A 25,930-nucleotide genomic window follows, 5' to 3' on the forward strand; every position below is an offset into this window, starting at 1 on the left:
GTTTGCATGGCAGTCACAGGCAAAAACAATACCAATATGCAGTTTGCTTTCACCGTGTAAGGTGCGTTTTGCATTGCAGAAATATCAGAAATGCCCGGATGTTCGGAATAGCCCATGCTTGACCCAATTGACAATTTCGAACATCTGGCATTTCTGATAATCCGTCAATGCTACAAAATGCAAATGCTTCCTACGGTGAAAACAAACGGCACATGCCAACAAACCACACAGATTGTTATGGTAATCAAACGACAAATGTCATCACATTTTAAAATAATCCTCACAAATCAAATTACATCAATCTAAAATCCAATGCTTTTCAATGAGCGGATTTTTTCCCCACCGAATTGAACGCAGTTTTGACCTGTGACGTCATCTCGGAATTGTCAGTAGCGGCCTCAAGAGGACACGTGAAGCTACTCATAACAGTAGAAACTGTTAGGTGTGGGCAAAAGCGGAGGTGAAGGATTCAAATGCAACTCAAATGGTGGGCAAGTTTGACAGTTTTTATTGAACAGAAGGAGCTTGACGCCTAACTAACAAAAAGCGACGTGACAAAAAAACTAACCAAGAAAGGTGGGCGGAGTACCACGGGCGGGCTACTAACTAGGAATGAAAACAAGACCTACACGAGGTACAACAACCAGAACAATCACAGCAATACTTACAAGCAACAACAGGTACAATTAAGCACGAGAGTAACAAAATGATGTGGCAATGGCAACCAGCAAGAACAATAACTTTACAATCTCCCTCCCGTGAGTCCTGTGTCTAAAACACCTGCTGATTAGGATTGCCTGCAGTTGAGACGCAGGAACTCCGCCCACTGACACTCCAGAAAAAATAAAAAAATAAAAAGACAGGAAACGACCAGAACGAAACAAGACATGACAGAAACAAATACATGATTTTTTTTTTTTTTAATATTATTTAAGCAAACTTTTGCTAAACATTGATGCCTGTGATTTATTATAAAACTAGTATTTTCTGGTTAACTTAACATGATGTATAGCTGTGTGTTGTCAGCCAGAAATTGCGTTTTGTGTGTGAATCATTAATTAAAACGATGGTGTCATAGACGGCAAGGGCACAGTCATTGTTAAAACAATTTGGGGTGTGTGTCACTGGCACTGTAGCGCCATCTGCTTTCTCAGTTGGGGTGAAGTCACCCGCCTACTCATCTGTTTTAATCATCTATCCTTCCATTTTTTTAAACCACTTAATCCTCATAAGGGTCACAGGGGTGCTGGAGCCTACCCCCGCTGACTTTTTTATTGTACTCTGGATATTTTAATATTTCAGCAACTTTAGTTGCATTTTCATGTATGAAAGGAAATGTGCAATATAAATAAAGTTTGATTGATTGATTGAAACAAAACTAGACTTTCGTTACCGTATTTGGCACTATGACCCAACACTGGTCAACATTGAGCTTTTTTTTTTCTATAAAAAAATATTAGTCCTGTTTTTAACAGATATTAACGCACGTGCTGCTGCTACAACAACAACAACTACTACTACTACTACTACTACTACTATTACTACTAAAACACTGGTGGCGAATGGTGATAGACCGCAAGAACACTTTCTTCGCAGCGCCGTCTGCTGGATATTTGGTGAATAAAACTCTGCTCGGCCCCGTTCACACAGTCGCAAATTGGCCTTGGAGGGACGGAGCCATGACGTCACCGCTACTCACAGCAAATTTATGTGCTCTGTGTTTCGCGCACACGCCACCCTAATCCAAAATGCATCATCACATATGGCCTCTAATGACGTCGAACGCAAGGGGCGGCGTCAGTATGCATTAAGTGTAGGATAGCATTTGGTTTGGTTAGCATGTGATAGCATTCGACGTGCTTCGATTTCACCGGAAGTCCAAGGGAACCCGTGACAGGTTAGTTGCATGCTCAAAAAGTACTCGATGTCTGCCAAATTAAAAGTTAATTGAATTGACTTTACAAGTTGTTTATCATTTTGTTATATTTTAACATTTATCAGCCAATAATTTATATATGAAGTATTAAATAATACGAATAATTAAAACTGTGCAGTATCAAATCAAAAAAAAAAAGTGCTCCATGTTTGCCCAATTAAAAGTTGATTTAATTTACAAGTTGTTTATCGTTTTATTATATTTTAACAGTTATCAGCCAACAATTTATATATGAAGTGTTAAATAATACGAATAATTGAAACTACAGTGTCAATTCAAAAAACTAAATAAAAAAAGTGCTCCATGTTTGCCAAATTAAAAATGTATTTAATTTACTTTACAAGTTGTTTATCATTTTATTATATTCTAACAGTTATCAGCCAATAATTTATATATGAAGTGAAGTGTTAAATAATACGAATAATTGAAACTTTACAGTAGCAAATTAAAAAAAACAATAAAAAAAGTGCTCCATGTTTGCCAAATTAAAAGTTTATTTAATTTACTTTATAAATTGTTTATCATTTTATGTCTACTATATGTCCTTCATTTAGCCCATGCCTGGTGAAAAGCCTAACGTTAGCGTGGTGGTGAGGCCCACCAGATCACTGTATGCCCTTCCTTCACTCACAGGTAAAACACAAGTAGTGTATTTCTTCAAATAGGAGGAACACTCTCCTGATGATCAGATTTGACACTCTTTACACATGCAAAGGCCCACTTCAAATAAACTCTTCATACTCTCTGCATCTGTGTAAAATATATTATTATTATTATTATTATTATTATAAGCAATATGATTTGCTGATATTATTATGATTAGTGGTAACATCTGTGTCTTCCCCTTTCATCTAGGCGCTAATAACCACGATCCGACAAAAAACAAAGCACCAAGTTACACGTTTGGCAAAACATGTCACTTGAGCAAACAACACATCTCACCTGGACCCGCCCACTTTATCCCCTCCAACGTCACCAAAACCGGTCGCGATGGAACACCGGCATTTTCATTTGGCAGACGTCGAAAGGAGCGAGCACGTGAGGAATTCCCTGCGCCCAGTGAGCAAAACACATGATGTAATGTTGGACAATACATTAAACAGGCTCACAGTAATTGCATACTTTTCTTGTGCTTTTTTTTGTTTTAGACTGCTACCACATTGCAAATGCAGAGAAAGTCACATTTCGTTCTTCTCCTGCGTACACGTTGTCGACAAGGTGGAAACAAGTGGCACCAAGCTACCTATTCACTCCCGGTAACAATGTTTCTAACATTTTACTAATAGATAATATAACAGACTTCTGTGAAGAGTTTACTCGATCACACAAGCACTTAATTCTGATGACTCGTGATTACATATCAACCTTTGGTTATCTTAGCAATTAGCATGGCTTCTCCATCTTTCCTTGTCATCCTTTTATGAGAACTATTCTTGTGAGAAGTGTCGCTTATTTGCCAGCTCGGAGGCAATTATTAGTGATGGGAAAATGAAGCTTCATGAAGCACTTGTGATATTTTTTGACTCCCCTAGATGGTGCTCTTGGTTTAAATATAAAGGCTCGTGCAAAGGAAATTGATTACATTTCCCCACTGCATCTTTCAACCAAGAGTGGCATCTAGAGTAAAAAAATATTACAAGTGCTTCATGAAGCTTCATTTTCCCATCACTAGCAATTATTACTAACTTAGGAGCGTCTCTGCTGAAGCCCAGGCAAGGTCATTTTGGGTAACGACAATTAACGAAAAAACTAAAATAATGTTGTTGTTTTTGGTAATGAAATAAAAAACAAAACGAAAATGCTTTAAAAAAAAAACTAACTGGAACTAGAGTTTATATTTACAAAACTAACTAATTATAGTGAAAATTAGGGCTGCACGATATTGGAAAAACATAAGACAGTTATTGAATATTGCGATTTCAATATTATTGCAATATTTAACATGTACCTGAAGAAATAAAAATTTTATTTAATGAAAGAATAACTTTTTTTTCATGTGACAAAATAAGCAAGCTTAATGTATTCTTAGTTAATTTAGTTACCCTAGAATATATGGTAACTACATCCCTACTATTGGATGGTGATGCACATTTAAGTTTGCATTTGACTGGTCAAATTGAGATAAAAGCATACAATTCCATATGAAACTTATTGCATGTCTTTGCGATATGCATATTGCATGGACCAATATTGAAGATATTGATTTTTTTTTTTTTAGATATACTGCCCAGCCCTAGCGAAAGTGTCCTTCGTTTTAGTCTTTGGTAATTAATTTAATGCATGAGCCTTTGGGGATGATTTTAAGTACATTTATTTAACCAGAATAAGGGCGTTTGAAAGTGTGTCGCACAGAAGTGACATCATCTAGCAGCAGCCAATAGAAAAGCACCTTCAGATGACATCGCTTCTAGGCGACAATTTTGCTTGCTTGACTTTTGGCTCCAACGGCTCACCTCGCCTGCTTTTTCATTTAACTCAGCCCAAATGCAACGCTAGATCAGAAATGTGTTACTTTTTTTTATTTTACCATGGTGTTTATTAAATATTGCACTCAAATAATACACATTTAAAAAAACAAAATAAAACGAAAACTAATACTGAAACTAAACTACAGCAGGGGTGCTCAAGTTCAGTCCTCAAGAGCCCCTATTTAGCCTGTTTTCCATGTTTCCCAACACTAACACACCTGATTCAGGATCGTTATCAGGCTTCTGCAAAGCTTGCTGATGAGCTGATTATTAGATCCAACTGTGCTGCAGGAGCGAAACATTGAAAACAAGGTGGATAGGGGCTCTCAAGGACCGAACTTGAGCACCCCTGATTTCAGGATATGAAAGGTTACACTGCTCATGTAAAAAAAAAAATATATATTTATAATATTTTTTTATTTTTATTTTATTTTACTACTTTTTGTTTTTTTTGTCTTCAAGTAATGTGACCACTGTGCATGGTGCAGTGGCAACTGATGATGAATACTGATACAGTGTATGTGATATTTATCTTTTAACACTGATACAACGTATGTGATATTTCATATTCTGCAGGTCCAGCATCCAACATGCTGCCTCCTGTTCTGGGATCCAAAACTGTGAACATAGCTTCAGTCCCCTCACACACAATCTGTGGTCGCACCAAAGTTGGCAACTTTACCAATGATTTGGCACAGGTAGACATATATAAGACCCCATTTTATGTAAATAAATCCATCCTGGTTTAATTGATAAGTCCTCCTGCAGACTCCAGGCCCCGCAGCCTATCAAGCTGTGGACCTCAAAACTTACCTAAAGAAGTCTCCAGAGTACAGCATGCCAGCCCGCAAGTTCCTACCCCCAAGCATTACAAAGACGCCAGCACCTGGAGTATACTGTCCTGAAAAGGTAAACGTTTTTCTTTTTTAAGAGACATGCCGAATGTGTTTATATGAACAAGAATTTGGGTTAGAAAAGGGGTGACCCAGGGGAGCATGTTTACATGGCCTTTAAAAAATTGAGTATTACCAATATTATGGTTTTAAAAACGGCACGGTGGATGACTGGTTAGCACGTCCGCCTCCCAGTGCAAAGGTTGTGAGATCAAGTCCGGGCTTCGACCTTCCTGGGTGGAGTTTGCATGTTCTCCCCGTGCTTGCGTGGGTTTTCTCCGGGTACTCCGGTTTCCTCCCACATTCCAAAAACATGCATGGCAGGTGAATTGGACACTCCAAATTGTCCATAGGTGTGATTGTGAGTATGGTTGTTCGTCTCTGTGTGCCCTGCGATTGGCTGGCAACCAGTACAGGGTGTACCCCGCCTACTGCCCGAAGCCAGCTGGGATAGGCTCCAGCAACCCCGCGACCCTTGTGAGGACAAGCGGTACAGAAAATGGATGGATGGATGGATGGATGGTTTTAAAAAGTGTAGGAGCTATTTAATTTGCCTGCATGTGTCGCTGTTGTATTTCTTCTTCTGTTCACAAGCCTGTTTAAGTTGCAGGTGCTCATCTGTTAGCAGGCGTGTAAGACGGGAGCACTGTAGTCTTTTGACTGCCTTAGTAGTGACGATTTGTTTAGTATGAAACATGTTTTTTGCAGAATTGCTTTTTTTTGGAAGATCAATGACGTTTTAGGTGAATACAAATCTTAAAAACGCATCAGCAAATGACTTGCTTTTCCACCAACGCTAACAAGCGTGTCAAACACTCACTGTCTACTCACCCACAGTGGTTTCAAGGTAGACGTAGCCACTACAAAAGGGTTATTGACTTTATGTAAACATAGGCCTACTAATGTTCACTGACTGCGCCCATGCATTTCTGTGACAGATACTTACAGGTCAACAGATGACATTATAAATATTACGATTTTTTTATGCTAGTATAGGCTGACAATAAAGCATGTTGCATTGAAGTAATTGACACACCGCAATCAATATTGGATTATTTGACTAAAGGCTTTTTTTGTTCTAGGTCACCTCCTCACACGTCAAAGCACCATCCTTCAGCTTTGGAAGATATCACTCGGAACAAACCATCATCCCGCTTACAGATGTGGATCGCTGTCAACGCTCATTAATGCTAATTTAACGTCACACTGATAAAAGTGGTAAAAGCGCTTGACCTCATTAGGGCCTAGGGTGAGCTGGTGCCTAATTCAGGTGACTTTGGGAGAGAGGCCAGGTACGGGGCATGGGGAATCATGCAAACGCCACACAGGGAGGCCCGAGTCCAGATTCCAGTCCAGAACTCCAGAAATGTTAGGCAGACATGCTAACCACTAGATCACCATGTATTTTGTGTGTTAAAAATAAAATAAAATTATTTTTGTGTGTTACATAAAGCACTTCTATTTTGAGAAAGAAAATCACATACCACACTGTCACTTTAATCTCGTACCTGTTTTGGAAATCTCTGCTCTAGAATATTTTGAAATAAAAAAACTATTAAAGGAAAATATTCTGTACTTGTGTATTTTCAAAATCATTTGGAAAAGTGCCAAAATCTTGGGAAAACAAAAACTATCTGGAAGTATTCATGCCATATAAATCACTAAACTATACCCCCTCCCTCCCAGATTTTAATGCAGCCATAAAACTCACTCAATATACAAAATGACAATGGCGTTAGCCCCTTCTAGTTCTCAGTGGTTCATTTAGTTCCAATTTTGTGATTTGCTATATGTCACATCCTATTGCAAAGATAATTTGTTGTGCAAAAAACAAACACAACAAAAAAACAAGTACAAAAACAAAAGATGTATGAAATTGACGGAGTAAATAATGAAACATGAAAATGAACATAGAACATGAAAACTTGAAACAAGGTGACGAATGTGGTTGAACAATGCAATACAAAATTGAATAATGATTTCTTAAAACTATATAATTTGCAAACGCTTTGTAAAAATAAAAAATAAAATCTTAACCCGAACATAACGTTAACTTTTTGGTGACTTGTCTTGAGGTAAAACCCACCAAAACAAAAAAAGTTGCCATGGTAACATAAGAACGCCCTATGTGGAATGACTTTCTGACCGGCACTAGTAAGGACACCTAAGTCTAAGACAGAAGGGGTCCGTTGGGCGTCACCGTTGCATAGAAACCGCCAACACGGATTTGTACATTCACAAACGGAAAGCTATTAAACGTGTGCTATATTTTTACAGCGTTAGGGAAGACTATACGATATTTAAATACACACACATATATATATATATATGTGATAAATAGTCGCGACGTGGTTGTTAAACGTAACTTAATATCCGTCCTAACGCAGTGAATTCGATTACTCTGCGCGAGGTAGTTAGCAAGTGAGATTACGTACAAAACCTGCGCGTTTTATTTCGACATAATGGTTCCTCAGCTGCTATCGTTGCCCGTTTGATTTCGCTTGAGCTGAAAACTAAGTCGACTAACAAGTCAAATGTTCAGAGGCGAAAATAACGCACACGCGTTCATTTGCTAACCGGCCCGAGGACGCGGTCAGCTACGCTTCGTTAGCTTGAGAAGCTATTTCGCAATGTCGAAATCGTTAAATCGAAGTGGATGTGAATAAAAACACACGAAGAGGAGGAGGCGAGGAAATGGCCACCGACGATGGTGACAACAACATCCCAGAGCTGGACCAAAAGAAGTATGACGCGGACGAACAAGTGAAAATCATCTGTCTGGGAGACAGTGCCGTTGGTAAATCCAAGTAAGTTGAAAAGAAATAAATATGAAAGTAAAATAAAAATACAACAATTGTGTCGTTGTGAACATGTTTTGAAAGGTTTCTTCTATTCTTCAGGCTGATGGAGAGGTTTCTCCTGGATGAATAGTATCCTTAGTGGAGGTACAACTACATCGACAGAAGTATTGGGTTACCATTACATTACCTTGTGACGTCCTTTTAAAGGCATTATTTCCAGTCCCATTATGTCCCCTTTGCTATAACTGCTACCACACTGGTGTGGGAATGTAATGACCAACACAACACAACACACCACATACATAACCATATCATTAGCCAAATCCAAATAACATAATGACCCTTGTCAGTTTCAGAAAACATGAAAGGGAAAAAAACACACCCAAAAACGATTGCAAGTACAAACAAGACTCCAGTTTCCTTGATTCAGCCGTTGTGGATCACTAGTACCCGGCCGGGACAGAGAAGCTACACATAAATATTTTTTTTTTAGCAAGCACACATAAAGACATTTAAATTGTACATTATAGTAGTTAGTACAGTAATAGTACTTTTAATAGTAGTAGTATTACTAGTAGTCAGATGTGGTAAAAGTACTCTCACACTGTATTTAGTACAAGTACAGATACTTGTGTAAAAAAAAAAAAACACTGGTAAGATTAAAAGTACTGGGGCTTCTGCACTTTGCTTACAACCTATTGCTACTAAGAGATGGCAAAAGTATTCACAATCTATATTTAAGTAGAAGTTCTCTGGACTCTGCAGTGTTGTACTCCTCCATCTTAATTCCCTTCCAAAACGAGGCAAGCTGAGTGGGTGCCATTCATTTGGGAAACGCAGCATTTCAAAATTCCTTAATTCCTCTTTCAGTCGCCCGCAACAGTTGTCAACGTATGCTTTGACACTCTACAAACACACAGCCACTTTGGCCAACAGGACGGTGGCGGTGGGTATGTAACACACACGCACACACTTCTTGTGACCCTTTCTGGTCTCGACAGGTTGTAGTTAACTTTGATCTAATCAACAGATTTCTGGGACACGGCTGGTCAGGAGAGGTTTCAAAGCATGCATCCCTCATACTACCACAAAGCACATGCTTGCATCATGGTAAGACACATGCATGGTGAGCATTATTTAATCATTTAACATAGTTATAACATACCCTCTAATGTTCAAATGTTTCTTCAAACTTTACCTGCACACCTTGGCTGGATTTACACTGCAGGACCAAGCCCATTTCCAGTTAATTCCAAATAACATCTCTCTTGTCTTGTTCCACATGTAAGGTTTTCGACGTACAGAGGAAGCTCACCTACAAGAATTTGGCCAACTGGTACCAGGAGCTGAGAGAGTACAGACCCGAGATTCCCTGTTGTGTGGTGGCCAACAAGATCGATGGTGGGTCACCATAGTTTTCCAACTCTACGTATCTGTGACAGCAAAAGCTTGATGACCTCACCAATTTATTTCCATCTGCAGCTGACATGAAGGTGACCCAGCGAAGTTTCAACTTTGCCAAGAAGAAAGGACTCCCTTTTTACTTTGTATCTGCAGCTGATGGAACAAATGTTGTCAAGGTTTGAGGTCCTCTTCTTTTGTTATGGCAGTGGGCCTGGGGGCCTACATTTTCCCAATTGGCCACACAATTTTATTCAAGTAAAACCGAGCACATTTTGTTGCATGCATCCATTTTCTATACTCCTGGTCCTCAGTAGCCCCAAGGGTGAGCTAGAGCCGATCCCAGCAGATTGGGACACCTTGGACTACACGCCAGGCAATTACAGGGCACATATAGAGTACATAAACGTGAACTCACATCAAAGGTCGAATTTGTAATCTTAAAGTCGCCCACTCGCATCTCTGCCCAAAGAAACACCCCCCGACTCAGTAACGCACGTTTATGTCGCTACGCCGAAGCAGCTCCATTGCTAGCAAAATGGTCACACATCACAAAATGTATTCCGATAGGATTTCTGTCCCTTTTTATCCTCAGCACGCACGCACGCACGCACGCACGCACGCACGCACGCACGCACACGCACGTACACCCCAGTGTCATATTTATGCTTTACCATCTTGAAGTGGTTGACTGCTGCGTGTTTAGTATTCTTGTGATACAGTTGCTTGAGCCAAGTAGTGTGAAGGTTAGTCCGGGTTGCTCCACCTTCTCAGCATGAGTGTTCGCTGCTTTGATTTGTATCTTGGCCCTGACAGATGTTCCGAGAGATGATCAAGCGAGCCGTGGAATACAAGCAAAATCCCAGCGACTTCATGGACGAAGTCATGCAAGAACTGGAGGCAAGTTGATACTTTCTACTTATTTATTGCCGTTTGAAGCAAAAGTATCTCATGGGATGTTGCCTCAAATAATAGTTTTATTCAGTAATTGATTGCTAATAAGACAATTGTGTATTAAGTTGCCATGACAACTCATTATATAGATTCATTAAACACAGCATGGCATATTTCATGATTTTTTTAAATGTATTTATAAATGTGTCACAGTAGACGTCTTATATAGATATAGCATATGTAAAGCTGACTTATGCTGGAGCCTCATGAGAAAGTGCGGCAGTTTGGAAAATGAGCAAAGAGCAAATGTATCTAACTATCTATTGTAATACAGCCTTGGTTTACAATGTTTTGAGGTTACAAACCTCTAAATAGGATTGTCTTTATTTTTTTGGGGAAAATAGTTGCATAAAGAATTAATTGTATTTCACCCCAATAATGATATTTTGTCTTTTGTAGAAGTTTGAGCTTGAGAAGAAAGAAGCTCATTCGGACATGGAAGGCGGTGACGTCGAGAGGGAGGAGAGCCCTGAACTGCCTTGATCAAAGTCCTCATGTATGCAACCTGCCATGTCCTGAAGCTGATAGTTTGAATGATTTCTGATGCATGACATCTCAAATTTGGATATGTGATTTTGATGTTTATAGTCTCCCGTTTAGAAGGGGTCCTTGGTTTACGACGGAGTTCTGTTCTTACAGTGTAACACAAATTTCTTCGCATGTCGTAATGCGCCATTGTCAGTCACTACGCTACGCTAATGCAGCAAATACGGCAGTAACTGAGCTTGCAATCTCGTGCCACGTGACCACACATTTTTACACTACTGTGCAAACCACTGATGTCTAAAAATAACCTGGATTTACAGTGGCCTTTCGCAGCTGAAGTCAGAGGGCAGCCATCTTGCATTGCCACTATTACAACTCCCCCCCCAAAAAAAAAATTGTGCTGAAAACAATTAGGAGTGCGTGTTTTAGGTCAGGATTCCCTTATGGAGTAATGAGAGCCTCGCAAAGAACAAACGTCACTGTTTGCATCGACCCATTTACAGTACATTATCTCGGTATTATGACTCATGATTTACAGAGTGTAAGTTTACATTTCACAGTGAGTCTCCTATTATTGATGAACAAATACAATTTGCAAAAAAAAATTCCTGACGGGATTTGCTTTCATTCCATTGTTGATGGTTCTAAAAACATGATTCTGACAAATCTTTGAGTACTGGTACTACCGTATGCCACACACTGGCGTTTTCGGCATCTAGAAAGAAAATAATGTGAAAATGCTGCAGAGAAAACGTATTCAAATAAGCCACGCTTAACGAGTGGCAACACAACATGGTCGCCGGTGACTTCAATTCTTGCTACGGCGAGTAGGCGACATTACACAGATACTTTTTTGATGTTTTTAGACTAGTTCGTCATGTGCCATGCGTACTCTAGTAACTGTGCATGTTGGGACTAGTAAACCGAGGGGACTCCTTGTAATTTGTACCGTAGTTACCTGCTGGAAGACTTCGGACAGTGCGTTGTTAACCAGCTTCTTATTTAAAGAACAGATTGAATGTTTATGAGCTACAGTATAAAGTAGTCATTATTCTCTTACTGGAGTTGCGTTTCAGGAATTTTCAAAGGTGGAAACTTTTCATGGGAATTAAAGAGGATTTATGGCAATAAACCAAAAATTCATAGAATTGAAGGTTGGTTCTTTATATGGAACTTAAATCTAGTTATAGGGAAAAGCGCCCATCTATTTTCTGAAAGGCGGCTATACCCTGTACTTGTCTCCAGCTAATCTCAGGGCACATACATACTGTATATTTTAGCGTAATCCTGACAAAAACAAACTAGATTTCATGTGCAACTACAATATTGTGGTACCTTGATTTATGAGTGCCCCAACCTTTTTCCAAGTTGATTTTATGCTTTGTATTAAAAGCCAAAATTTGAGGTATGAGCCAGCTTCAGAAATACCCCCTTAGCAATTATTGTACTGTGATACCCTCGCAAAAGTCATATACTGTATAGAAAAGTCTGGTTAGTGACGTGTGGGTGCCATATTATTACCCATCTTGACATTATGCCACTTTGCAATGTAACACAATTGACTTTCTCCAAAATAGACCTTCTGCCCGGGATATTTTCCACTGAAACCTCACCAAATATATTTTATGTGAATCTGAGATGATCATCATAATAGACATGGGCCGGTTTTAGATTGTGATAGTATGATAACCATGAGCAAAATTATTGCAGTATCAAGGTATAAAATTACATTTCTAAAATGCCCCTTTTGAAATATTTGGTAAAAAAAAAAAATCCCTTTGGAACCCAGTGTATTTTTCTAAAACAAAATATACACTATTTAATACATTAAGAAATTTGTACAGATTTAAGTTAAAATAAATATTAACATTCTTCTTCTGTTGTATTCTTCGTGCATGACAGTGTCCCATCACTGGTGAGATATTTTTTTAGAACAGACCCTGTGTGGGCTATCCATGTTGTCCTCGGGACTAACTAGTATCCACTGACGTCATGTATTTTTTATTTTTATTTTATTTAAGGACAACACATATTAATCAACATAGCTAATATGCATCTGTGTAAGTAGGTGCAGTGGCTAAATATCTCTAATCTCCCTCTATGTGATGTGTGTGTAACTGCTCACCACTCCCCTCTGCTAATTTGGCAAAGAGGTGATTTCCTCAGTTCAGTGTTCTCATCACTACAGCTAATCATATTGCAGCAGGACATGCCCTACTTAAAAGTCCCCTTACAAAACAAAAAGCTCATTACTGGTGGCAGTTTTATTGGTCATTGAAATTATTACTTTTTAAAGTAGTTCTAAACCATCAAACTGGTAATCGGCCCATGCCTGGTTTGTAATTGCCTATAAATGCCACACGATGGTGACAAAGAACCACTCACGCTCATCACATCACTTCAGCATAACACATTAGCACCAAGATGCCACAAGTTGGCACTAAAGTAATACAGTGGTGCCCTGAGATAGAGATCTTAATTCATTCTGTGATCATGCTTTTACCTCAACATATTCATATCTTAAATCATCTTTGCCAACTGAAATGAATGGAAATGCAGTTGATCCGTTACAGCCCCCCAAAATATATAGTATGTAAAAAAAAATACTCAACAGTGTTGTGTTGTGTAAAAGCACAGAACCCGCAAACATAGAACATATTTATACAAAATACAACTGTGGCTAATGTATTGTCCTTCCTTGTTTTGTGGGGTCTATTGGCGGTTGGCAAACCAGCTTAATGGCACATTACTGCCACCAACTGATATTGTCCTTCCATTGCAAGGAAACAAATATGAAGTGATGGTGGTTAGATGTTGTGAAGACTCAGACGGCTGCCCCCATCTAGTGGTGGTGGTCTGAAGCGCACTCGTATCTCAGGGACGACTCCTACCTTAAAAAAAAAAAAAGTCAAGGCAGTCTGATCTCAAAGCACCAGTGTACCTGCGGGCAACCCTGTATTTTCTAAATTCTCCGATTTAAATTACTGTGGAATTTCCAGATATTGTTTTTTTGCCCTTAGCAACCGTGTGTCGCGTGATAAAATGTGAACCACTTCCTCGTTGATGTCTTTTGTGTTATTTTGTCTTGTGCAGAGAGGGCTGAGTTGCTGCATTAGTTTCAAGCGGCACAGCCCGTTTGCCAGCAGCAGTAGCCTTTAGATGAAAACTTAATGTAGTGTGTAATAAAAAATTGACGACGACTCGCTCAGCAGTTTACACGAGTCATCAACATTGTCGTTTCCATACTGGAAGACAAGAAATGTAACCCTTTTTATTTCAACAGTGTCAATAAGCTGTATCCGTGTTGTCAAGTGTGAATAAATGTACCGAGGCACTGACTTAGCAGTTCATGTTTTAATTATAAATGTATTACATAATATAACAAACGTATCTCTGCGGCGGCGATATCCCCTGCAGCGTCCCGGAACCGTCGCGGCCCCTCTTCGTTCGTGTGTCCGCTTACTTGTCTTATTGTCGCACGGGGGCTGATGACGTTGTGTTAGCAACAGTGCCACGCGACAAGGCTAAGATGTTGCAAGGGATAACGCCTACCATTGAAAAACTTCACAGTGCAAACAAGGAAAGGAAGAAAAAAACCAACAACCCAACAGTGAAAAGAAAATGAAAACCCTTCCATGATAAATCAGCGGGTGACCGGACCTCCGAGGGGCTTTTTTAAAAAGGTCACAGCGCACCTTCTCTATATAGATTGTGCTTTGTTGATTAGAAAAGAAGACGACGATAACCCCCTCACTTCGACTGATTAGCCCCAAATGATGTGTCGTAAGTGTGTTCTCAAAACAATTCCGTGTTCATAAACTGCAGATAATACTTCATAATAATAAAGCAAATGTCAAAAGGTAGATAGAACACAGGCCTGGACTTATGTATATATACACAAATAGCGTTATAAAGCCTGCTTCTGTACTCCGTGTAAGTAACAGACATGACTGCATGTCCTGTGAGGTGATCAAGAAGTGAGCGAGCTATCAAATGTCAAATGCAGTTCTCAAGATTTTCAGGAGATGGCACCATATTATTGAGTCTGAACAGCTCCAAAAATGCTGTAACTAAGTCCTAAAGACAAATACACTTCTTCTTTTTTTGGCACATTTTTGTTTTGTTTTTGTCCCATATCAGATCAACTCAAAGCAGAGGTGTTATAAAGGGCACGCAGGAAGTGGAACTGGTCAACAAAGAAGTGAAACCAATCAGCTAAAAGGTAAATTATGTTCATAATGTGACAATGTTTGTTCTCAATACTCACAGGCACACTATTTGGACAAAAGTCTTGAGGCGAGACAATTTGGGCATTTTCTTGTGTTCTCAAAGCAAGGCCCGTAACTGAAATGATGAATGAGTTTTCTAGCACCTTTTGTTATGAACTGGGGTGACCGTCACCTGCGAGGATTCCTGCCTGATGTGCTGGAATCGAGCTGCAATTAGCTCCGTTTACTGCGCTAATCCGCTTTTTGACTAGTTCACCGTAATGGAAGAGGTGTTTGTTCCCTGGCCCCTTTGCCTGAAATCTAGAGCTATGCGTTTTCACGCAGCCCACTCTGCGAAGACAAAGTTAAAATATGGATTGTGTTTTAACTCCTTGAGGTAATACTTCATTACCAATTTTAATCATTTTTCCCAACATGAACCAATTTAATTTGGTTAGCCTAGAACATTTAGTTTATCACGTTGAAATTTCAAATGATGTATTTTGAGATTGTGAGAATACAAAATGCTAATTAGAATTTTTTTAAACAAATATGCCAGCTACAAGATCAAGTGTTATTTTTGAAAATGATAATACACTGGGGAAAATCATATTCAAACCTTTTAAGAATTCCATCCCAGTGCTTTTGTCCATATAGTGCAGTCATCATTTGTCTTTTTGAGCAAATACAGTAACTACTAATAATGAAGCCATATAGTGGGAATCTCTGATGGTAATACAGTAAGGCTGTAGTGGACTCATTGTTAAGATGGATATAAACAGCAAGCAAACATTTGCACTCTCGCGCACATGTAAAGTTGGGGGTGGGGGGTGAGGGGGGTACACACATGCGCCTGGACGATGGGTGGCTTCTATGTTAGCACCTTGTCACCTTTTATGTTTTGTGCAAATCATCCCCTAAAGTTCATAGTTCAAAAGATCATAGAAAGAATAAAATCTGCTCACCTTTCCACAGGTGGTTAACTATGCATATACTGTATGCCAAACATTCATATATATATATATATCTATATATATCTATATTATATTTTTTGTCTTCCAAAAATTTATATGAAATCTATCCTATATACATTGCTTCTGAATTAAAATAACACATTTTTCTTTTTGTACAAGTATTGAATGTTTAGAATGGACAGGACGTGTCTTTTTTCTTGTTTTTTGTTCTCATTCTGTTTCAAACACCCAAAAATTCTAGCCAGTGTCAAAAGAAAAAAAATAAACAAGCTGTTCAAACTGAGTGTGAGCGAGGTCACAGTGAGCGCTAGCTACTCTTACAACCCACAAACACTTTTTTAAATGAGAAAGAAAAAAAATTACTGTTTTAGATGCTTTTTGAGTGAGCACACACACACACCCCCACACACACACACACAAACGGGCTCACTGTTCGACATGATTGTAACCTTGTCTCCGTGGACAACCTGGCTCTCGTCACCCTCAAGTTGACTGCGGTGCGCCGCTTAATAAGTAGATAGCAGCGATACATACAGACTTGAGTTGCGATACTTCAAGCCCGCCAGGTTGTTGATGAAGACCTTGCAGAGACCATCCCGTCCCCGCAGCGTTTGGCTCATTGAGCTTCGATTGGAAAAATGTGCCTGGTGCGAGGCGCAGCATTGGCGACCTCAGGGATGGAAGTTTCATTGGAGCTCGTCAAAGAACATTTCGGGATGCCACTGGTTGGAACCTAATTTTGGAAAAACCCTTACATACCAGCTGCTTGGGTGAGATATTCGGTATCAGCTGGTTGCTAATTATTAGGGTTCTTTGAGGATTATGATACTGTGCCTAAAATTGCGTAAAACACAAAGGAATCAAGAAATGCTCTGATAGGATTATTATTATTTTTTTAAAGCTATTAAAGTTAAAGCGTTAACTATTATTGCATTAGTCATGTATTAACTTAGATGAATCACAATTAATTTTGACCGCAGATGATCATTTAATAAATGCTTGCATATGACATTCAGAATATTTGTTCGCGTCGAACTATTGGGGTCATTTTTTTTTTCATTTTAAATTAAGCAAGTATTTAACTGATTAGAAAAAGAGGAGGATGCGCGTGTGCAGTGGATAAATTTTTTTTAAGACGTCCTCATAAGATTAAATGTCGAAAAAAATAACACATAACAGGTGCTATTTAAATTTGGTAGGCAACAAATGTTAATTAAAAAAAGCTTTTTTAATTAAGCGATTAATCGTGATTAATCAACATTCTAAGATGTGATAAATCCGATTAAAAAATTTAATCGTTTGACAGCTCTAGAATTTTATATACCGGTAATAATCTCACCGACTCATATCAGCTATCGAATAAGGTTTGTGCTTGGTAACTAAAAAAATACCATGTAGCTACCAGTCTAATCTTTGGTTCAGATATCATGCAAAATAAAAATAATAAAATGGCTGCCATGCCTAAATTGTAAACAATTAGGCAATTTCTCTTTTCGCGTTGTTGTCCGTTCTTATGTCTTTGTGATCTCAATAAACCTCACCAGTCGTGGCCCAAGTACGAATCCGAGTTCACAAGAAGAAGAAATGCCCAATGGAGCTCTTCGAACGTTTCACTTCAAATCAATTGTGGGGTGGTGCATATAAAACCACTGTTGTTAAATTAATCCCGTTGTGAGGCCTAATGCTAATCAATCCACCTGGCGCTCCAAACTTCCATCGCTGAGAGGCCTTTTGTATTGACTTTTCGGGTTGATGCTACTTGGATGTGCTGAGGGGATGGGGGTGTTCTCTGCCTCACATTTTGGGATGCCCTTTAGTATAAAGGAAGACCGTGAGAAAACAATATGAACACAACAAAATCCATGATGCGACGTCATGCTACAGTTGAAGAAAAATGTGAACATAAGGAGATAACCTCCCCCCCAAAAATCATGTCCATATTTATATATTCATTTCCCCTTTCAAATATATACGTGTTTGGGAGAAATTAGTAAACTATTAGTGAAATAGATTCATCTTTGTTTTCAATAGTAAAAAAAAAAATAAAAACAGGTGCAGATTCAATTTCCTCTTTCCACAATTGTCTTTTGAAAGCTATAATTAGATAGACATATTCATATTGTATTATATAATACCTATCTATATATGCACTAAATCTTAAAAAGTCTACACTCCTCTTCAGATGCCAGTTTTCTTTTTTTAATTATTTGTTATATAAAACAATGAGACAAAGATACATTTTCCAAAACTTTTTCTACCATTAATGTGCCCTTGTAAACTGTGCAACAGGCTCTGTTCAGAATTAATTAACAACAATTTCAAAGTCAGGTTAAACGGGAGTCAGCACATGCCGCCATTTAAAGTGCCTCTGATTTACCCCAAATGAAGTTCAGGTGTGCTAGTAGGCTTTTCCTGATAGAGATTTTCCCCCCCCATTTATAACATGAAAGTTTGCTAACACGGACTAGTATTTGAATAATAATTGCCCCCACCTTGACTTGGGAGCCAATTCCAACCCATGATGCTGCCATGGGTTCAATGGACTAACACATTTTTCCAAGATTGAGAGATTTCAAGTGTTCATTTGTTTGTTTTTGGTAGGGTGCGTTACAGCTTCCATCTTGAATGTAATCATTTTGAACACAGTTGCATCCCGAGTTATAAGAGGTGTGCACACTTGTACTAGCTCTACCTCAGTTGTTTATTTTTATCCGTTCAGCGGAGTTGTAGAGGTTACAGGTCACATTATTGGTGGAAAAATTTCAAGTGATTTATCTTGGTCTCATTTTTTTTTACATCAGAAAAACTTGGCATTTGAACAGGGGTGTGTAGACTTTTTTTTCCCTATCCACTGTATATTTATATATATATATATATATATATTCCCTTTGGAAAACCAAAATAATTGATTATGAAAAAAAGCCACGAGTGTTGGTTAAACATTCTCCAAAAGGAATGGATAGCACAGTCTGGGTATCGCAAGGCTTCTCCTGTGGTCTGTGGAGCTGCGCCTGTTGGGGCTTTCTTTAAAAACAACAGCAGATATAGAGCAGACACGTTGTGGTTGTCTGTTGTGTTCACCGCCGCCGTCGTCGATCGCTGTAGAAATATTGTCGAAAGGCAACTGAGCTTTTTTTTTTTTCTTGATTGGAGCAAGAACTCGTTCCTCCTTTACTCGAAAACCGCAAAAAGGCTTGGCCTGGTGGATGGCGGGGTTAGAGGTAGAGAGGGGAGGAGGGCAACCCGTGGGTGATTCCTTCTTTCCATTTTTAATTGGAAAATTATAAATCTTAAAAAAGGGACTCAGTGATTATTTGGTTGTGTGTGTATTTAAAAAAAAAAAAATCATATACAAAAAATGGTGAGAATTTTTTCAATTAAATAAAATTTTAGTCTCTGATCAAAATCGGGAAATTGAAAAAAAATGGCCACAAGACTGAATTTTATTTGAATATTTAATTAATCGGGTTTAAGTGACTGAAAGTTTGCTATGGAGCATTACTAAAGAAGTGATGAAATAAGGAATATACAGTATGACTTCATTTAAATTCACTCCCAGCCATTTTCACTGAAGCAAATTCCTTCACTCTCGGCTGTTTTACTGGATTTTGACTGATTTTGCAAAGCCCACAGAATATTGTGTTCTATTGCTATAAAAACATGGAACCTACCAAAAGAAAGATTAGAGTCTCTTCTTTCATCAGGCAAAAAAAAAAGTATGCTTCTCGCTGTGTCCGTTTTGCATCAATTAGCATTAGAATATAGCTAGTTTAAAACTGGTGAAAACAGCTTTTTGCAACCTGCCCTGGTTGATCTCTTATAGTCTGCTGCCACCTGCTGGCCGTTTTTGTAATAACTACCATTGCTTCAACCGTTCTCTTCAGTTCAGAGGCTGCATCAAAGCCTTCTGTATGTTCTAGCATTAAAAACAACAACATAAAAAAACATAAATGGAACACTGGTAATTTTTAAAATAGAGCGTATTTATACGCTTTCGGGAGCAAATGAGTTAAGCAAATATATCCCCTAACCAGTAAATATAGCTAGCCTCAAAAAGCCTCACTGATGTCCTAAAATGTATACTACCTGTAGAATTATGTTATTATAGTGGAATTAGATTTTAATATTTAATTAGTTGGATTCACATAACCCAGACATTCCATTTACTGTGAATGACTGTTTAGTAAGTTTTGGTTAAAATAACTTGTGTAAATGGGGTAACTCCATCAGTGGAGTTTTTTGAGGCTAGCCATTTTGCCAGGTCAAATTTTTCTGTTCTACCTGCAGAGGTAGTAATTTTGCTAAAAGTCTGGAATGATCGTGGTGGCTAATAACATGCTAATGTTTCTTAACTAATGTGCCTTACCAAACTCGGCATGAAAACTGGACCGATCAATTACTAAACTCAAATTCAGTCTTCTGGTTGGATTTTCCAATTTACTATTTTAGAGCTGAGCTTCCAATAAAAATATGAAATAACAGGCATTTTGTTTGTTTGTGTTAGATTAAAAAACAAAATTAGCCACTTTTTCAGTTTTTGATTGCCAATTGAAAATGGAAAGCGTGAATGATACACGGATTAACATAGTGTGGTGGAGCCCAATGTGGACGAAGGTGCTGGCTCCTCCTCTTCAGTGCACGACGCCAAACATGGGCGCGGCCCGAGTAAAAGAGGAGCTGTTGCTGTTCCATCCACTCGGTTGCCGTCGCGGGTGTGGTCTCAGGGCGGGGGTCAGCTCTCCAGCAGCTGCTTGAGCGCCCGCTCGATGTTCATGCGGTGGCCCACCCGCGTCACGCCCAGCTCGGCGAAGTCGTCCTTGGTCAGCGCCGGCAGGTGGGAGCCCTCGATCTCGTGCTCCTGGAAGCCGGCGCGGTGCTCGCCCAGGTTGATGCTCTCCAGCCAGTCGCCCACGTCATATTTGTTCCACAGGTGCAGGGGCTTCTGGTGGAAAGGTCTGAGCGCCAGCAGCGGCGAGCCCAGACCGGGCGAGTGCGAGGGCGACGGGGACGGCGAGCGCGAGCGGGCGCTGGAGCTCCGCATCACGAAGCGGACCTCCTTGGGCTCCTGCGGTAGGCTGAGGCTGGACGATTTGAGGATGGTCTGAGGGGGCATGGTCGGCGAGTAGCCCGGGTAGCGTCCGAGGGGGTCGCCCCGGTCGGGGGAGCCCGGGCTGGGGGTGCGTCGCATGACGGGGTAGCGGCTGCCGGGTCGGATGGTGTACGTGGTGCCGTAGCTTCTCTGAGAAATGGTGTGGAGTTCACCTAGACTGCTGAAAAGTCTGAAGGAGACCAGCAGAAGCAGACAGCTTGAGGTCAGGTCTGAATGGAAACAGGACTCATTTCTCTCTTTGTTTCCACCAAGTGGTATCGTACTCCCCGCAAACATTTGTGCTCAAGGACCTGATTAGATTTTTGAAAACGGACAGTCTGAAAGTCGAATGAAATTGTGTGGAAAAATACAGTCTATTCGCGATTCATTACTTGTCAATATCCTCCATTGTTCCAAGAAATCAGAGGTTGACTCAATCCGAACAAATGGTACCACTTGGTGCAAACTTCATCTTTGCATCAGAAAATTGAGATTAGTGCGAAGGCAGAGGTAAACTGTCGGGAAAAATCACCGTAGTCCTACAAAGCCATCAAACGGAGTCTTAACCTTGAACCTGACAGGAAAAAGTGCTAACTTGGTTGATTGCACCACTTAAGCGTTAAAGAAGAAAAAATTATCTGATTTACTACAAGTGCTTTTACTGCACTTGGTTTAATCAAAGCTTGTTTTCGGTTAAAATGCATTCCCAGAAACACGAAACATGACGTATGCTGCATTCCAGACTGCTCGAAAGCCAAGAAAATCCCCACTTGGAGTTCACCGGGTTAAATCATTCATTCTATTTATCTATATTTTTGTGTGCAGGCGCCCTCTGTAAAAACAAAACAAAAAAACAGGTAAAACTCTTGCTAATATACTCAACAAAAATATAAACTCAGCACTTTTGTTTTTGCACCCTTTAAAAAAAAAGAAAGATAAACACAAAGATGTAAAACTTCTTCCGCATGCATAATATCATAATTTCTCTTAAATATTGTTCACAAACCAGTCTAAATCTGTGATAATGAGCACTTCTCCTTTGCCGAGATAATCCAACCCACCTCACAGGTGTGCCATATCAAGATGCTGATGAGACACCATGATTAGTCAATCAATCAATCAAACTTTATTTATATAGCACCTTTCATTAGTGATGGGAAAATGAAGCTTCATGAAGCACTTGTGATATTTTTTGACTCCCCTAGATGGTGCTCTTGGTTTAAATATAAAGGCTAGTGCAAAGGAAATTGATTACATTTCCACTGCATCTTTCAACCAAGAGTGGCATCAGAGGAGTCAAAAAATATTACAAGTGCTTCATGAAGCTTCATTTTCCCATCACTACCTTTCATAAATTAAAACATCCATAGTACAATAAAAAGATAACCCACGCCTTGTGGAACCCTAGTGCACAAGTGCAGTATTTTTTTTTGGGGGGGGGGGGGGGCTGACTGTTAATAACTGTGGTTTTCTGAGTCCCCCCCAATAAAACAAAACTGTGGCGTTATAAGGTGGGCAGTCTAAAGGCACACCTGTGCTCTAATCATGGTCTCTACCGTCCAATCAGCATCTTGATATGGCACACAAAGGAGAAGTACTCACTATGACCGATTTAGGTTTGTGAACAATATTTGAGAGAAATGGTGATATCGTGTACGTGGAAGAAGTTTGAGATCTTTGAGTTCATCTCATAAAAAAATGGGAGTAAAAACACAAGTGTGTTTAAAAATAATATTTTTGAGCATATTAATGATGTACTATGGTGAAGTTGTGCTGCGTATTGTAATTATAACGGACTGGCTCTAAATTCATATCTCGTAAATCTGTCATTCTTCTACTCGGAAACCTCATACATTTCCTGCTTTTCTGGAATGCAGTATACATTATGCATGTAATTAAATGTGCCATGTGGTTTCAAATAATTACCACTCACCCACTCCAGCTATACAATCTGCAGCATAAGGAAGGATACCTTTTCATATCTGGCCCTAACATTACATTAGCGTTGATTAACGGCTGTTATGCCACCAGTATGCTGCAAATTAAGTAGAAAATGGAAAGACGGCGGATTGGAGCTGAATAATTGTCAGTTACGGAGTCGTGTGAAAGCTTTCGTCTGGCTTGTTGCAAGCAGGGAGGAGCAGAGAGGACATACTACGTATATGCTGATGTCGCTTTGTACATGCATAGCCTCACTCGCCAGTGAAAATCATGCATCTCCGCTTTCAAACACAAAACAATTGATTGGAGGATACATCGTTTTCATTGGCCAGCAACAATGCGGGTGAGATGTGTACTACGAGGCAGCGATTCCCAACCACTTTGCCATTAGTGTGATCATCAGGTGTGACATGCTGTGATTTGTGTCCTATAAAATATCAGTACGTGCTTTGGACCAATCAGGTTGGGAAACACTGCAACTCGGGGTGCACTGAAACCAAGGCTGAATCAAACAAAAACGTTCAGACTACAAAGGGGGCCGACGGACATGAGATGAGCTCCATGCGCACTTACACAGTGGTCCTGCCCTCCTGGGCGCACAGTCAGTTCTAGACCAATCAGATCAGAGCAGCAGGGGGGCGGAACATGCAAGGCGAGCAAAGAGAGAGCAATGGGAGAGAATGTTAGCATCGCTCGCATGGGACGCAGCCCGCTAAGCAGACCAGTCCACGGCCTCGGACCCTTCCTCTGCTGTCTTTGACATGCTATGTGCGTGTGTTGAGGAGCTGTGGCTAATAAAAAACGATTATGATTGTTATAGTTTGCAGTGGTGTATAAAAGTGAGCTTCTTGGTATGTTTGGGTTATTCAATCCGGCCCACCTGTCATATTTATTATATTCATTTAGAGTTTTTTTTTTTTAAACGTTACTATTTATGTCATTGATCATTGAAAAAGTGTTCAATTCAATGATTTATAAATAATAAAATGTAAAAGTGAGAATACATTATTTAATTAAAATGAACTGACTTTACGTGCATTCATGTTTATTATTTTTATTCATGCATCTCAGCAAGTAACTTATGCATTGATTTATTGTAAATAATACAGTAAAACCTATTAGTGAAAAAAATAACAAATATTTCACGTTTAGATTTGTTATTTTAGTCAAGTGCTTAGTTTGCTGCAGTTCAAATAAAAATGAGGATGCATTGCTTTATTTTAAAAATAAAGTTACTTTAATATTTGGCATTTTTAAAATCATCTTATTTTGTTATCTCAATCTAAAAAAATCTAATATATAAAACAAGATATTTTTATGCATGTTTTAAAATTCATGCATTTCATGAATTTCATTTTACGTATTTATAACAAAATTAATTATAAATGATCATATGTTATGTTTACATACACATTACATACATACACATTTAAAGTCCTCATTTGGCCCAGCTTTAGGCTTTTACAAATCTATTATTTTATGATTGAAACAAACTATTGTTAATTTTCAAGTACACAATTAAATAACTGGTAAATATCAGTAGTACTAGTACAACTTAAACATTTCCCATTTCATGTATTTAATAAGTAATTGGTAGATTAATTATACAATAAAATACAAACTGAATTTATTATTTTTTTATTGAAAATAAATAAATCAAATGACCTGGCCCATCTGTCGATTCCAAAAGAAATAAAATAAAATAAAATCAGATTTTGCCCCAAATTTTCCCATCGCTATCATGCTAATCTATACATACAGTATGTATGTATGTATGTAATCGTATGTGTATGTAGTATGTTGAGGAAACATGACAATGACAGCAGCGTAGGCTTGAGCACCAATCGGTCTGACTCGCGGGCAACATGAGAGAGAAATGAGCACATGGTTCTCAATCTCAAACAACTGCACAAAGAAAAACACAAGATAAACACAACGGGGGGGGGGGGGGGGGGGGGCGTTGATGACACTCGTCCCTTGACTTTTATGGATGAGTTTGTTGTTGCTCTTCTGGCATTCAAGCTGAAATGTATAAAGGAAAATAAGGGATTGTCCCAAGACTTTTGTCCATGTATGGTAGCCTACTTGTAGACTCGGCTTAAATGCCTCTTTTTTTTTTTTTTTTACCGTGGACAGTCAGGGACAGACAAACTGTTTTGAAACATGACAAGCACCAAAAAGCATGACCAACAATGTGGATGTGTGACACAATACGGTACATGGAAGCATGTGTGTGTTGTTTTGAGTGAGTGGGAGAGTACACACACACACACCCCCACCCCCCCCCCCCCCCCCACACACACACACACACCCACACACACGGCAAGTGAGGAGCCAAGCGGAAGTAATGGTGCGCATGATGGTCTTTGTAACAAGCCGATCCTCTCCACTGCTGCTTCCAGTCACAACACCGTCATATTTGCTCATTACACTACCCACCATGAAGCTAAAACGACCTTCACTTACTTATTTCCAACTTTCCAAAGGACGCTACTGAGTGGGTTTTGATCCTCTATGAAATACATACTTTTCACCCTTGTAAAAATGTATTGAGTTTTACTTAGATTTACGTATAATTGTGGTTAAGGTAAGCCATTTACCCCCCCCCCCCCCCACACTCCTTTAACATAGTTAAATTGTTGTTTGATCATCCATGTGTGCGCCGCTCATGTTAATTTTTTAACGCAGCCTATAATCAGCATCTTGTGCTTCAACTAGTTACTTTCTTTGTACTGCCTGACGCACTAGGCTTTGATAGCCCCTTTTTTGGGCACTCTGA

The 25,930-nt window shown here is 39.3% G+C and overlaps 3 protein-coding genes across 13 annotated transcripts in view; 2 read left to right on the forward strand and 1 right to left on the reverse strand.

The window, feature by feature from the left end:
• Positions 1–408: 408 nt before the first annotated feature.
• Positions 409–6,684, forward strand: LOC147175647 (ciliary microtubule associated protein 1A-like). 3 transcript variants are annotated; one of them, XM_086074255.1, is made up of 7 exons: positions 409–487; positions 2,491–2,569; positions 2,792–2,995; positions 3,085–3,192; positions 4,981–5,102; positions 5,173–5,313; positions 6,380–6,684. In XM_086074255.1, exons 1-7 carry the CDS (start codon positions 485–487, stop codon positions 6,494–6,496), a joined length of 774 nt encoding a protein of 257 aa, XP_085930381.1. In that variant the 5' UTR covers positions 409–484; the 3' UTR covers positions 6,497–6,684. The 3 variants fall into 3 exon arrangements, with proteins under 3 accessions (XP_085930381.1, XP_085930384.1, XP_085930382.1); XM_086074258.1 differs by lacking the exon at positions 409–487 and adding an exon at positions 579–634; XM_086074256.1 differs by lacking the exon at positions 409–487 and adding an exon at positions 1,672–1,897.
• Positions 6,685–7,458: 774 nt separating this feature from the next.
• Positions 7,459–14,277, forward strand: rabl2 (RAB, member of RAS oncogene family-like 2). Its single transcript, XM_086074701.1, has 8 exons — positions 7,459–8,104; positions 8,198–8,227; positions 8,969–9,048; positions 9,129–9,208; positions 9,388–9,499; positions 9,581–9,678; positions 10,316–10,399; positions 10,853–14,277. The coding sequence occupies exons 1-8, from the start codon at positions 7,992–7,994 to the stop codon at positions 10,934–10,936; spliced, it is 681 nt and encodes a 226-aa protein (XP_085930827.1). The 5' UTR covers positions 7,459–7,991; the 3' UTR covers positions 10,937–14,277.
• A 1-nt stretch (position 14,278) lies between these two features.
• shank3a (SH3 and multiple ankyrin repeat domains 3a) overlaps positions 14,279–25,930 on the reverse strand; it is a 167,960-nt gene continuing 156,308 nt past the window's right edge. For 6 of the 9 annotated variants that reach the window (XM_086074696.1, XM_086074694.1, XM_086074695.1 and 3 more), the window contains one exon: positions 14,279–21,400. In XM_086074696.1, coding sequence (XP_085930822.1) covers positions 20,854–21,400 — 547 coding nt within the window. In that variant the 3' untranslated portion in view covers positions 14,279–20,853. Of the gene's footprint in view, positions 21,401–23,724; positions 23,760–25,930 lie in introns of all 9 variants that reach the window. The other 3 variants (XM_086074698.1, XM_086074699.1, XR_015094695.1) reach the window with 3 other exon arrangements.

The sequence above is a fragment of the Leptonotus elevatus genome, chromosome 4 (assembly GCF_054856555.1).
Source record: "Leptonotus elevatus isolate MCC_2025b chromosome 4, RoL_Lele_1.0, whole genome shotgun sequence".
NCBI classification, from domain to species: Eukaryota; Metazoa; Chordata; class Actinopteri; order Syngnathiformes; family Syngnathidae; genus Leptonotus; species Leptonotus elevatus.

What these genes read in the sequence shown, in the direction of transcription:
- rabl2 (XM_086074701.1), top strand. Translation starts at nt 7,992, where the DNA reads ATGGCCACCGACGATGGTGACAACAACATCCCAGAGCTGGACCAAAAG. An exon ending in GGTGGCCAACAAGATCGATG is followed by an intron (nt 9,500 to 9,580) that starts GTGGGTCACCAT and finishes TTCCATCTGCAG; the next exon opens with CTGACATGAAGGTGACCCAG. An exon ending in ATGGAACAAATGTTGTCAAG is followed by an intron (nt 9,679 to 10,315) that starts GTTTGAGGTCCT and finishes TGGCCCTGACAG; the next exon opens with ATGTTCCGAGAGATGATCAA.
- LOC147175647 (XM_086074255.1), top strand. An exon ending in TGCCCTTCCTTCACTCACAG is followed by an intron (nt 2,570 to 2,791) that starts GTAAAACACAAG and finishes CCTTTCATCTAG; the next exon opens with GCGCTAATAACCACGATCCG. An exon ending in TTACCAATGATTTGGCACAG is followed by an intron (nt 5,103 to 5,172) that starts GTAGACATATAT and finishes GTCCTCCTGCAG; the next exon opens with ACTCCAGGCCCCGCAGCCTA.